This window comes from Octopus bimaculoides, chromosome 14, assembly GCF_001194135.2.
Source record: "Octopus bimaculoides isolate UCB-OBI-ISO-001 chromosome 14, ASM119413v2, whole genome shotgun sequence".
In the NCBI taxonomy this organism is placed as follows: Eukaryota; Metazoa; Mollusca; class Cephalopoda; order Octopoda; family Octopodidae; genus Octopus; species Octopus bimaculoides.
The window spans coordinates 37,237,695-37,251,459 of NC_068994.1; the positions used below are offsets into that span (position 1 = coordinate 37,237,695).

General features: G+C 33.2%; 1 protein-coding gene across 1 annotated transcript in view; it reads right to left on the reverse strand.

Annotated features, from left to right (window-relative positions):
• The window catches only part of LOC128249436 (protocadherin-19-like), a 67,117-nt gene that overhangs the window by 13,305 nt on the left and 40,047 nt on the right, over positions 1–13,765 (reverse strand). Inside the window, exon 2 of the mRNA XM_052973130.1 lies at positions 11,458–11,497. Within this exon, the coding sequence (XP_052829090.1) occupies positions 11,458–11,497 (40 nt within the window). The remainder of the gene's footprint in view (positions 1–11,457; positions 11,498–13,765) is intronic.

Below are 13,765 nucleotides of genomic sequence, written 5' to 3' on the forward strand. Positions count from 1 at the left end.
ACACACACACACACACACGCATATAAGCATACATACATATATATATATATATATATATACACACATATATATATATATATATATATACAGATACACATGCACACATACATACATGTATACACATGCACACTGATTTGGAAAACAACAACAATGAATTCAGGAATAAATCAAATTTAAATTACTTGAACTTGAAACTATAGTAGAAAACACTTGCATGAGGTGCCATGCTGTGGTATTGAAACCAGAAACATGTGGTCGCAAAACGAACTAATTAACCTCATATTATGCCTGGAACTCTTTGTTTAATATTTTCCTGTGTGCACCTACTCAGCCGACTCTTCCCTAAAGATGGTTAGTGGGTGGTTTCAGGATTTCTTCGCACATGTTAACTGCTTGGTTGGTTTCTGTTGGTTGACAAGTCCAAAGGGATGTTTAAGAAGTCTATTTTGCATAAATGTGTTGTTATGGAAATGTTTAGATCAAATTCTCTGAATACCTGAATTGCATTTTTAATTTATTGATTAGAAGTTTATCTCTTCTCTGCATACCTATGTGTTTAGCATCGAGCTTATTCTTCAATGTTGCAAGAATTTTGAAACCTTCCAATGAAAACATTCTCTGCTCCATCTAAACTACCAATGCTGAAACTGAACAGTTTAACTAAAGATGGAGACTATATAGTCACATGTTCAGCTTGAGATAGCAACCAAATCTCTCCCACAAATTGCACCTTATCTTGAGAAATGCAAAGATACATCTATTGATATAGTCATAGGCTGAGGTGGGGAGCTGGCAAATTCATTAGGATATTGGGCAAAATGCTAAGCGGTCTTTATGTTCTGAGTTCAATTTCTGCCAAGGTTGATTTTACTTTTATATCCTTTTGGGGTTGATAAAATAAATATCAGTTAATCACAGTGTTGATTTAATCGACTTGACCCTTCTTGCAAAACTGCTGACCTGGTGCCAAACTTTGAAACCTGTGTGTTCATAGACATGTATCAAAAAAGAGATGTTGCTCCAGGCTGAAGCATCTTTGGTTAAAGGTCTACTCACTCGGGGACATCTGGGTGTAAAGAACAAACAATGTAATAGGAAGTACTCTGAATAAAAATGAATTCTTTCATTTATCATGTGATCTCCAGGGCATTTCTGTTTGTGGGAGCAAGCCAAAGTTTAGATGCTTTCAACAGTAAAGGAAAACAGGATTCATATCATGCCATATAAAACTGAGTACCCAGTTGCTTTTATAGCTTGTAAATCATTTTATTGCAGTTGTACTATTCACTGAATGGTACAGGCTCATACAATTTCTAACTTTACTATTCAAACCAATGGAAATTTGTTTAATAATTAAGTCTGTTTCACCTTTTTTTGTAATATTTATGAGCCCTGGTTTAAATTCATCTGGTGTATCAATATGCATTCTCATGAATCAAAATCTTGCTTAGATGAATCAAAATTGTATTGTCTTGATTCACATTTGTCCATCCATCCATCTATCCATCTATGTGTGTGTGTGTGTTTGTTTGTAAATTAATCTGTGTATATTGGTGTTACTGTATGTAAGCAGGGTGTCAGAATAAATGTTCCTGTCTCTACTAGTATGTATATGTGCAACTTTATTTCTTTTCCTGTGATTTGAAAGAAATTTTTGATGCTATTTTCATCAGGTCAAAGAACCATGTAGATAGATAGATGCATAAACATACATATATGAATATGTAAGCCCATGCACAAAAAGTTGTATGGTATGATTTGAATTAAGTTTGGTTTCTATTGGTCTAAAGTGTCTGTTGCTGTAGCAAATACAACAATGCTTGCAATATAATTTAGTGAAAGGTTATACTCATGCAAGCAGTAAATGATAGCAAGTGACTTGTTAGGTTAAAAGAAATTTTGTGATTCATACATTGAGCAATGTTATTTAAGCAATTTTTTAAAGTAAATTTAAGGAAAGAATTGTGTTGGACTGAGTTTTTCTTGATTCACCTCATATTTTAATACATATAAGGCACTCACATTATATGACTAGAGGCATTTAAATATCTGTACATGTACTATACAAATTCAAGGAAGACAGAAAAAGAATAATGTTGAGCATTATTTATATATAGTAGCAATAACAATGGAAATTCTGGAGGTACATTTTGTGGGACAATGTCAGTCATAAACATCTCCTCACTTGGTTATAATATCCAATCATATCTTTCATAATCCTTTGGTTACTTTCTGCAAAATGTTGTCTCTTCTGTCATGTTTTCTCTTCTAACCTGTTTTCTCATTCTGGCTTATGCAAAATATTTTTGTTTAACATCATATTTTGCATCCTTTCTTGATTAACAATTCTCCGGGTTTTTTTTTTGTTTATTGGTTCTTGCTTTATCATTTGTTACATAACACCGTCTAGTTCTATTTCTTGGAATAATTTCATTCCTTTCCACCTGAGTTAAAGCTTAACCCTTTTGATACCAACCCAACCCAACTGAAACTGGCTCTGGCTCAGTAGTAAAAATGTTTTGTTCTCAAAAGTTCTGAATTAAAATCTTCCACCAAACCTTAGTCACAATTTATGTTCCAAACACTAGCTTAAAGATAACTGAATTAATTTTCTAAATTCTTTGTTATATTTATAATTAATTGAAAGAAACACAGAGTATCTCAATAAAAATATGGTAACAAAAGGGTTAATGGCTTTTCTGTCTTTATTCTTAATTCTTATTTTTTTCTCTTTGCCCTTTTCTAGTCTTTTTCTGTACCTTGTGTGTAAATTCTCTACCTCTATTCTCTCCATTCTTGCTATTGTGATCCATGATCTTTGATTGTTGTAACCAACTAATTCTGTTTAGCTAATAAAATAATTTCCGAATCACTTGATACTATATAGTTTGAAACACCTGTATCCAGAATATACCATTGCACATCTTTTATGAAGAAAGTTAGGAGCATAGAATTGATATATAGATAATTAGAAAAACTGCTGATACACCATTTCAGAAGGTTTTATGAAGGAATTTATAAATATAATTATTAATAAGTGCAGGTATGACTGTGTAGTAAGAAGCTTGCTTCCCAACCACATGGTTCTGGGTTTAGTCCCACTGCATGGTACCTTGGGCAAGAGTCTTCTACTATAGCCTCAGGTCAACCAAAGCGTTGTGAGTGGATTTGGTAGACAGAAACCGAAAGAAGGTGGTGAGCTGGCAGAATCGTTTTTAGGAAAAAAGAATAAAAATAGTACTAGTATATAAAATTCTTCACAGCAGTGCTCTTACCATGGATAACCATAGTCAAATGAGTGGAACAAGTAAAAGATGAAAGAAAGATATTTTCCCCCCATACACATATGAACACTAATTGTGTATACACATATACGCATACACCTTTTCACTTTCTAACAATCATATACACATACACACAACACAGCTAATTGTTTTCTGAGTGAGTGTATGTGCATCAAACTCATTTGTATGAGTATGAGTGTGAGTGTATGTATGTGTGCACGTGCCAGTACTGCCCATTTGAAACACTTTCTCTCTTCTCTTTCTCTCTCTTGCTCTCTCTGTCTGTCTCTACCTCTGTTTTTCTCTATCACACATCACACACCTTTACCATTACTTTTCCACAGTATGACAGACTTTTTACACCACAGGAATCTATTGTTAGCACTCCAATATTAGATATCTTATATATGAACAAAAATTACAAGTATATGTATATATATCTATATAGCAATAAGAAAATGGAGGGGAATATGAGGTACTCATCAACTTGCAGACACTGCATTCCGTTGATTAATCTGTTTATTTTACAACTAAATTGACAAAGAACACAATATACAGACACTTATGACATACCATGTCATATCAACAATTAAGATTTCAAATCTAAAGGACATTTAGCAATTATCTATATATAATTCAGTGAGAGTTAGAGGTTGTGAATCCAACCAACTAAGGGATAGTACCTATCCAATATACTGCTGGTAGAATACCCTATTATTAATACACAAGTGCTGATTATTGTGTGGCAATTTCCCTATTGAGTGTAATAAATGGGCAAGGGTAAAAAGTGGTTTACCTTAATCTACACGGCAAGAAGAAAATGGAGAGGATACAGAAATAATAAATATCAACTGTTAGACATAATATTATGTCTATTTATTTATTCTAAAACATTTCTGAGAATATATATACATATGTAAAGACTGTGTATTACATACATACGTGCCAGTAATTCATAGAATAGAAAAAGGACAAACTCATTTGTATGAGTGAGAGTGTATGTATGTGTGCATGTGCCAGTACTGCCCATTTGAAACACTTTCTCTCTTCTCTTTCTCTCTCTTGCTCTGTTCTTTTTCTATTCTATGAATTACTGGTACGTATGTATGTAATACACAGTCTTTACATATGTATATATTCTCATAAATATTTTAGAATAAATAAATAGACATAATATAATGTTTAACAGTTGATGTATACTATTTCTGTATCCCCTCCATTTTCTTCTTGCCATCTATCTATCTATCTATCTATCTATCTATCTATCTATCTATCTATCATATATACATACACACACACACATTTGCTCTTACAATGGCAATACAAAAATACTCAAAACCCGTAGTAGAGCATATTAATCTATCCAAAGCTGAGGCTTCACTCCACTACTGTTCTTAGTTTATCATTTCCCTTTTTCATGCCTAAAGTAGTTTTGGAAAGTTGTACATTAAAGTATTATTGAAAAGTCTCATGTCAAAGGTCATTTAGTGACAGTTTCACTTCTGTTGCAAACCTCTATGTGGTCATTAGATATGCTTGAAATATCAATCAAATCTCTTTCAGATCATGCGTAAATTAAATAAAGGACATATCAGATTAAATAATCTTGCCTACATAAAAAGTGGAGATTGCCAAGTTTGGACCATCTCTGATCATAGATCTACTTAAAGAAAATTAATCTGATACTAAACAACAAGAATGATAGCAACAACAATGTCTTTGACTTCAGAATACATAAATGTCCCTACTCTTCTCTAAAAATAAGGAATAAAAAAACTTCAAAACTGACCTCATCAATATCATATGAAAGGGTAAATTTTTTTAAATATGCAAATAACTTCCAAAATCATCAAGAGATTAGAAACTTAGCTAGATTTTTCTTACTGGGTTCAATTTGTTCTACCAAAATATTTCAAGGTAGTGCCCCAGCATGGCCATAGTGCAATGATGAAACAAGAAAAGGTAAATGATGAAAGATTAGTCATGTGCAAGTCTTATATAACTTTGAAGGACCATAGGAAATTTACACAGATTACAAATGTAGACTTACAGACAACACAATCTCTTTTAATATAGAATTCTACCCACCTATCTCAAAGCCCCTCTTCCAAACTGATGTTGGTGTCATAATGTATGCTAAGTAATTTCTTTCTTTTGATGGTTTCTTCTGAGTGAAAAAAAAAGGATATTTGATGGATACTTTATGCTCTCATAAGCAACTAAGATGAAGTTAAATATGTGACTGGATTGGGTTGTAGAACAAAACAATTTCAATTCCCTAAACATAATTATCTGTTAGGATGATTGACTGGTAGCATCCTGCCATATAAATGGCCACCATCCAAACAAATTTAGAAAGAATTTGATAGAAACTTTTAGAAAAAATTGAATATTGCAAAATGCAGCCATGTTAGTCTCGTTTCCTTCAATTGTACAATATCTACACAAAGAACATATCTAATACCTTTCTAAACACAAATAACAGACAACCAGAAATTTCAAATTCACTACATATATGAGTGGGTATTGAAAAGTTCCTGGCTTTAAGGGTATCATGAAAGGCCTGGTTGGAAGCCAAACCTTCCCAGGTCTTTTACAGGGTTTAAAAAAACTGAAGGATCACTGCAATAAGTGTGTGAATCTGTGGGGAATATGTTGCATAAAATCATAATTAACTGATCTTCTGGTACTTTCTTTTACCTAAAGCCAGGAATTTTTCAACAGCCCATCACTTACATCTGGCCTGCTTGTGTCCATAACAAAATAAAGACTAATCTCTCTTTTCCTGGCCAGAAAACACATCAGATCTCAACATTTATTCCCCCTATAAAATCCTATACATGTTGCTCAGAATTAATATCATATACTCAGCTGTCTTGAGTATGTGGAACATAATCCAACTAAATATATTACGTATTTTAAGTAATCTTAAATTATTCTTTAAAATATTTCTTAAAATATGCAAAATTTATATTGATAATGGCAGGCATTGATTCTTTTGTTTTTAGCTACCTCTGAAGTTAAATCTTCTTGGTTACATTTGATATTTCATTCAACCAAAGATCATAACATTATACCATCCAAGTGGTTCACACCACTCTACAGCATCTGTACAGAGAAAGAAAATGTCTTAGAACATCTGGAAAAACTCACTCATTTTTACCAGCTTGTCAGCTTTTCTTGCTAATGCAATTTCTATTTTATAAAAGATGCCTTTAAGTATTGCACAATCTGTAAACCTCCCCATACCAAACTGCTACTAGTCATTTAACCCTTTAGCATTTATACTGACCATATCTGGCCAAAATATTCTACCCATTTTATGTTCAAGCTGGCTATATCCGGCCTTTCGAGCCTACCCTACAATATCATCATCAAAATCTCAATGCTACAAGATGATGCATGATTAACCCAAAACAATCTGCATAAACGAGCATTAAATTTCACAGAGAAATCTGAATGCTAAAGGGTTAAAAGTCATTTGCCAACTAGACCCCTAGGAACTTTAAAGCATCCTCTTGCTTACATGGCTAAGCTCTTCAAGCTTTATTTCACTTTTAGCATTTGTGTATTTCATTCCTTAGAAAAGCAGCTTCTGCAGCCCTGCTAACTATTGACCTTATTCTTCACATTTGCAAAAATTGTTAGGTACAGTGTTTAACAATCACTTTCTTTAACATGTTGAATCTTCTTCCACTAAACAGCTTCTGTATTGCTAGATCACTGCAATATCACCCACTTGCTCTTAAAGTAAAGATTTGATCATATCTGACATGAGAATCTCCAACCAAAGTTTCTGCCTAAGGATTTTATTAATCATCATCTAGATTAAAAGCTACTTTTCTGATCACACTATTGCAATGTGCACTGATTTTGGCTTTTGTACTACACATCCAATTCTGGTTTGCACAAAGGTGCAGTTATATTCTCCACAGATTTCATCCTGCGTATAAATGGCAAGCTTTCTCTCATCTCTAACAATGCTCACTTATATGCAGATAAGACCATTCTTCATCCGTCTCTAATATCACATCAAATAATGACGATCTAAACCCACATGTCAAACCTTTATTGTCTACATAAACAAAAACCTTAAAAACATTCTATTAGTATTAAGGAAGAACTCTTGTACCTACCACTCCCTAATTTTGAACAATGTATACAACTGAAATACTTAAGTTAGCTATAAATCCTTTGGACTATAGGCACAAGGCCTGAAATTTTGGGGTGGGGAGCAAATACTCGATTACCTTGACCCCAGTACTCAATTGATACTCTTTCTGTCAACCCCAAAAGGATGAAAGGCAAAGCCGACCTTGGCAGAATCTGATCTCAGAATGTGAAGACAGACGAAATGCCACTAAGCAATTTGCCTGGCATGCTAACCATTCTGTCAGCTCAAGTTGATATAGTTACTAAACCTCCTGATCTATGATGGTCTTTTACAGCAATCTCAGATTCACAACAGTAAAAACTTTATCTCAAATGTTAACATTCCTCTTCAGGATTGGAAAATACTTTAGCTCTAAACAATTGCTGACTTTCCTCAAAGCTCAAGAAAGTTCCCCAATTGAAATCAGTACCACATTGCTGCTGCTGCAGAACAAACATCATAAAACTCATTCAAAGAAAGTCATCTAACTGATTAGCAAAGACCGACTCACCAACACTCAACACCTTCTGCTCACTGATGCACTGTCTCCTCATTTGCTATTCTGTGGCTTCTACTATTGCCTCTGCTTCCCCAAACTAGTTACATATCATATTCATCTAGATCCATTTGACACTCACCTCTTTCCATACTGTTTCACTCCCTCATTCTTGTTCTCTCCATTATTCCCTCATCAACCATCTTAAATCTTTTTTCTCTTACTGAGTTTCCAGCAGACGTCAACTTAATTATTAATTATATATCAAAATTATAAAATTCTTCTTGTATGTTACAAAGCACCTCCTCCAGAAGCCTCATTAGTTATAGGTTCTCAAAGGCTCAATCACTGGTTCACTGTATTTCAGACAGTGCGAGTGATAGGGGAGTATCTGTTACTCATTTCAGAACAAATATTGCAGAGGACTTAGTTTGAAGAGCACCAGTTCTTGTTTTATTATAGTTTTCTTGCTATTGCTTACAGATTCATAGGTATATACAAATGGTTCCTGCTCTTTCTATCTTTAACAAATTTCATGCTAAAGGTACTGGTCAATCCAATGCTCTGGTCGAACACACATTCCTCGAATACCAGACAATGGGATTGAGCCAGGATGTTGTTGTGGTTGCAAAGCAAACTCTTAAACACATAGTCATGCCTGCATCCAGAAGTACATAGGTACGTCTGTGTCATCTTGACTAAACTACAAAATGATACCAATGTCATTCTCTCACTAGGTGTGTTATCAAGTTTGGAGGCTTTGATAGTGCCACTAGGAAAGACAGTCAAGCTAATCTTATGGAATTAACCCTTTCATGTTCCAACTTTTTAACTCATATAGAATTTAAGTCTAGTGTGATTTAAAGCATCTAGTTGCAAAGAAAATGATGTGTTGATGAATAATATGATGTTAGAGAAAATATTTATACTGAAAATATTCTACTTTATAATGAGCGTTCATAGTGCGGTTTAACATAACTTCAAGAATCTGGAAAAAATGTTCACGGTATAAATACAAAACTTTTGTTATATTGTTTCATACATCTCTTCAGTCTGTGTTCAATGAACACGAAGAGCACTTGACTTTTTTCTTCAGATTGATAACAAAAAGAAAAAAAAATAGCAAGATAACCAGTGATTTAATGAATGAATATACAAATATGACCAAATATTCTTTCATCTCTGTTGATGCCAAAAGCATAGAGATATAAATGTTATGAAATAAAATAAAATAAAAGTCTTATTTCTCAAAAATTTTATTTTAATGAATAATTTTCTTGAAATAATTTCTTCCATACTTAAACTTGTATAATGATTCTATGTAAATGTACAAATATAGATAGCAAATATAGATACATTTTGTGCAATTTGTACTGTACATGAACATAGATAAACATTTTGCAAAGGTAGAAACTTAAAACTAAACCCAAATGAATGGAAATAAAAATACTAATAACTAATAAATAACAAACTGAAAAAAAATACAACACAAGCTTTATAGACTGACAATATATGTGGAAACTTTTACAGACAGCATGGCAAATTCGATGGAGAAGATATATTTATATAAATATATATACAGAACAAGAAAATTATAAATATACACAAAAAAAAAATCACTTGAAATAACAAAACAAGAAGGAATTAAAAGAACTTTTCAAAGAAAAAAACGTCTGAGAAATCTTATGGGGTTGTGATAGATTTATAAGGAATATCCTGTTGGAGTTGAGTCCTGTGTCAGTGTTAGGTAACTAAGTGTGCTTGCAATCTGCTGGGATATCTAGCAGTAAATGGAAATTTGTGTTTTTTAATTTGGTTTTGCTTTACATTGAATAAAAAATGTTCAACTATGATTCTCCATGTTAGCACTGGACGGGTTTGCAAATTCAGACATTGGCATAAGTAATTTGAGCTGGATGTTTTATAAGTGAATGGTTTGTCTCTCTCCAACCATTCTTCCATGCGACATAAATAATATAATGTAGTGTTTTCTTTTTTTCTATTTTCTTTTTCTTTTTCTTTTTCAGCTAGACTAAGTCAAATAAACAAATAGTTCTGGCAGAGTTTGATTATTCAAGGTAAGATTTAAACTTATCAGCCAACTTATCTCTCTTTACTTCATTGTAGCAAACAAGTAAATGTTCTTAATTATACCGATCAATGAATTATTAGAACAATGGTTTGGGGATCATAATGACAAAGGATTTTGATGTAGATGATATTGTTTAAACAAATAATTTAATCAGACATAACTACTCTCTGAACATTTGCCCTTTTTTTCTTTACTCTAATAATTGAGGCGAAACGTATAAAATATATTGTAAACGAATTGTTTGTTGGGTTGATTGTCAAATGAACTGAATGTTTGTTGATTGTTTTTAATTCATGAGTTTATTTGTAATTTTATCAATTTGTTGGGTAGGACAGGTTTGGTTGTTTAATAGATATATTATTGGTTTCATTATTATTTGCTCTGGTTCTGAATATTATTTCAAATACCTATGAAGAGCCATAGGTTTGGTTTAAATAAAACAAAAGATTCATGAATTCTTTCTTTCAGTGCGACTTTTTCATATGCAAAAAAGCATATGAACCTATCTTCAACAGCTTTCATATAAATTAAATGATATGATGTTAAAATTTTCTTTCCTTTACCACTTTAACAAAGAAAAAGCTTCAAAAGAATCTAATGCCTATTGAAACACAGAGATTTATAAAAAACACTAAGAACCTACTGAGGTATACAGCCTCTTTGCTCTTGAAGCTATTTCCATCTAGCTATTTAACTTTACAATAATACTAAATCAGCAAATGACTAACACTATTTCATCAGTCCATGACAACAAGCTTTGAACACTTTTGTGACAAATAAATCTAGAGGCATATGCTTCATATTATTCTGATAAAATAAATATTGTGTACAGACAAAATATCTGCCTAGCAACGAGATTTAAAAGCCTTGAGTAACCTTGTCACTAATATTTACAACCACAATATCTCTTTAGCCACCCAAATAATACACACGTATTAAGAACCACTTTTTTTTTTGTTTTTACTACCAGTTATTGTAAATATATTATTCTGCTTGTCACAGGTATATTGATGCTATGTTCCAGGTACACTATTACCATTATGGCTAGCATCACAGATGCATTCACCTGTATGTATTCATTTCTTCTCAACTTACATGTTACGTTTAATTACCTGTGTATTTTTCAGGTAAGGTAGACATTTTACTCTATCTAAAGAGAAAGTGTCTCCATTGATTCCAGGTGAGTAATTTATTAATTACAGCAAAATGCATTTGAGATTTTAGATCAATAACACCATAACCAAAAACCTGCCAAACACCTGCTTGATGACAACATTCACAAGGGATATTATTATTATTATTTTTTATATTTTCCTCATATTTGTTTCTTTTTTCTTTTTTTTTTTTTCATACTTTTCTGGAAAGAAAGGGATGATGTCATAGCCATTTGGCATGGGTAGAGAAATTGTTGGCCAAGCTTATGTTCTCCTACCTGTATTCTGGAACTGTGACTTCTTCAATAATTCTGAGGTCTGAAAATACAAAAATAAGCAATAAATACACCAATTTAGATCATAAAGATAATTTTCACACTGTTCTGAACATTTGATTTATTTACATTCTTTTATTCTTTTATTCTTTCATTCTTTTACTTGTTTCAGTCATTAGACTGCAACCACGCTGAGGCAACGCTGTGAAGGGTTTAGTCAAATACATTAACCCCAGTACTTATTTTTCTTTTAAGCCCTGTCAGTTTGTTTTTGTCAAACTATTAAGTTACAGAGACATAAAGAAACCAACACCGATTGTTAAGGCACATTTACATATTGACACACACACACACACACACACATGCGCATGTATGTATGTATGTATGTAAGTATGTACACATATACATATATATGATAGGTTTCTTTCAGTTTTTGTCTGCCAAATCCACTCACAAGGCTTTGGTTGGTCCAGGGCTATAGTAGAAGACCTTTGCCTGGGATGCCCTGCAGTGGGATTGAACCTGGAACCATGTGGTTAGGAAGCAAGCTTCTTACCACACATCTACACCTGTACCTATATTTGCATATCTATCCAATTAGACATTCAGCATCACATGTGAATTAATTCAAATTAATTAATGCTGCTATGATTATATTTTGTCAAATTCTACACAGTTCCAAAAATGCTTATCATGATTGTGAAGCTTATTACATTACTAAGTGCAATGTAAATAAGTATCTTATCCTTTTAGCATTCAAATTTCTTTGATTATTGTTTATTCATTCACATTGTTTTTAATTAATCAGGTATTATCTCATAGCCTCAATATTGCAAAAATGTGATTGTATACTTTTAGAATGACATAGTAGGGTAGGTATGAGAAGATGGATCTGGCCGGTTTCAACATAAAATAAGGTAGAATATTTTGGCTGGATATGGCTGGTTTAAATGCTAAAGAGTTAAACATCCAGATTTATCACCTACATGCTTTATTCTTTTGATCTTTAATTGTTTGTCATTGAACTGAGGCCATACCAGGGCATTGCCTTGAAGGGTTTAGTTGAACAAATCAACCACAGTATAATTTCAAGCCTGGTATTTATTCTGTTAGTTATTTTTGCTGAGCTGATATGTTACAGAGATGTAAACAAACCAACACCAGTTGTCAAGCAGTGGTGAAATGAAAATAAAGACACACACACACACACGACACACACATGCACACGCACGCACACACAGAGTGGGTTTTTGCATAGTTTCCATCTACAAAATTCACTCACAAGGCATTGGTCAGCCCAGAGCTATAGTTGTCTTTGAATTGCTTTTGTAATATTCAACCAATTGAAAAGAATATCAGGTCATTAAGAATGAAATGTCCGATTTTCTTATGCACCAAGTTTGACAGTCATTAACTCTATTGTTTTATCCTGACAATTCTTTGTTTTACAACATTGAAGAGTTACATCATCACTTTTCAAAATGCAATTCATGGTGTCTGATTATGGTGAGAGTTTTCTCTTGTAAATCAATTTCTGTGAACTTATGGATAGATAAAAATCTTGTGTTGTTTATGAATATGAGTTCCCTCATGGAACCAATGCATCCCAGACAGCTCGAAACGTCAATGAGGTGTTTGGTGAAGATATAGCGAATGAGTGCACTTGTACGTCGATTGTTTGAGAAGTTCTGGTCTGACGACTTTACTCTTGAAAATCATCCCTGTGGTAGACCTGAGAACAAGGTGGATAATGATGAGCTGGAAACTGTAGTGGAAGCAGATAAATCTCAAACTATGTGTGAGTTAGCAGCAAGGTTTGGTGTTTTGATTCCAACTCTATTTGACCATCTGAAATGAAGCTGGACAAGTGGGTACTATGCAAACTGAACGAGCATCAAATGACACGTCATCTTGAAACTTGCTGTTCTTTGCTGTCATGGTATAAAAGTAAGCCATTTTTGCATCATATTGTTAAGTGTGATGAAAAATGGATTCTTTTCAACAATAGCAAGCATTCTGCATGATGGTTGGATAGAGACAAAGTGCCAAAACACAATCTAAAAGAGAATATTCACCAAAAAAAAAAGTAAGCTAATGGTGTCTGTTAATGGTGTCTCCCGTTACGTTCTCAGTTCAAATTCTGCCAAGGTCGACTTTGCCTTTCATCCTTTCAGGGTCGATAAATTAAGTACCAGTTACGCACTGGGATCGATGTAATTGACTTAATCCCTTTGTCTGTCCTTGTTTAGCCCCTTGTGGGCAATAAAGAAATAAGAATTCATTATGTGTGTGTGTGTGTGTGTGTGTGTGT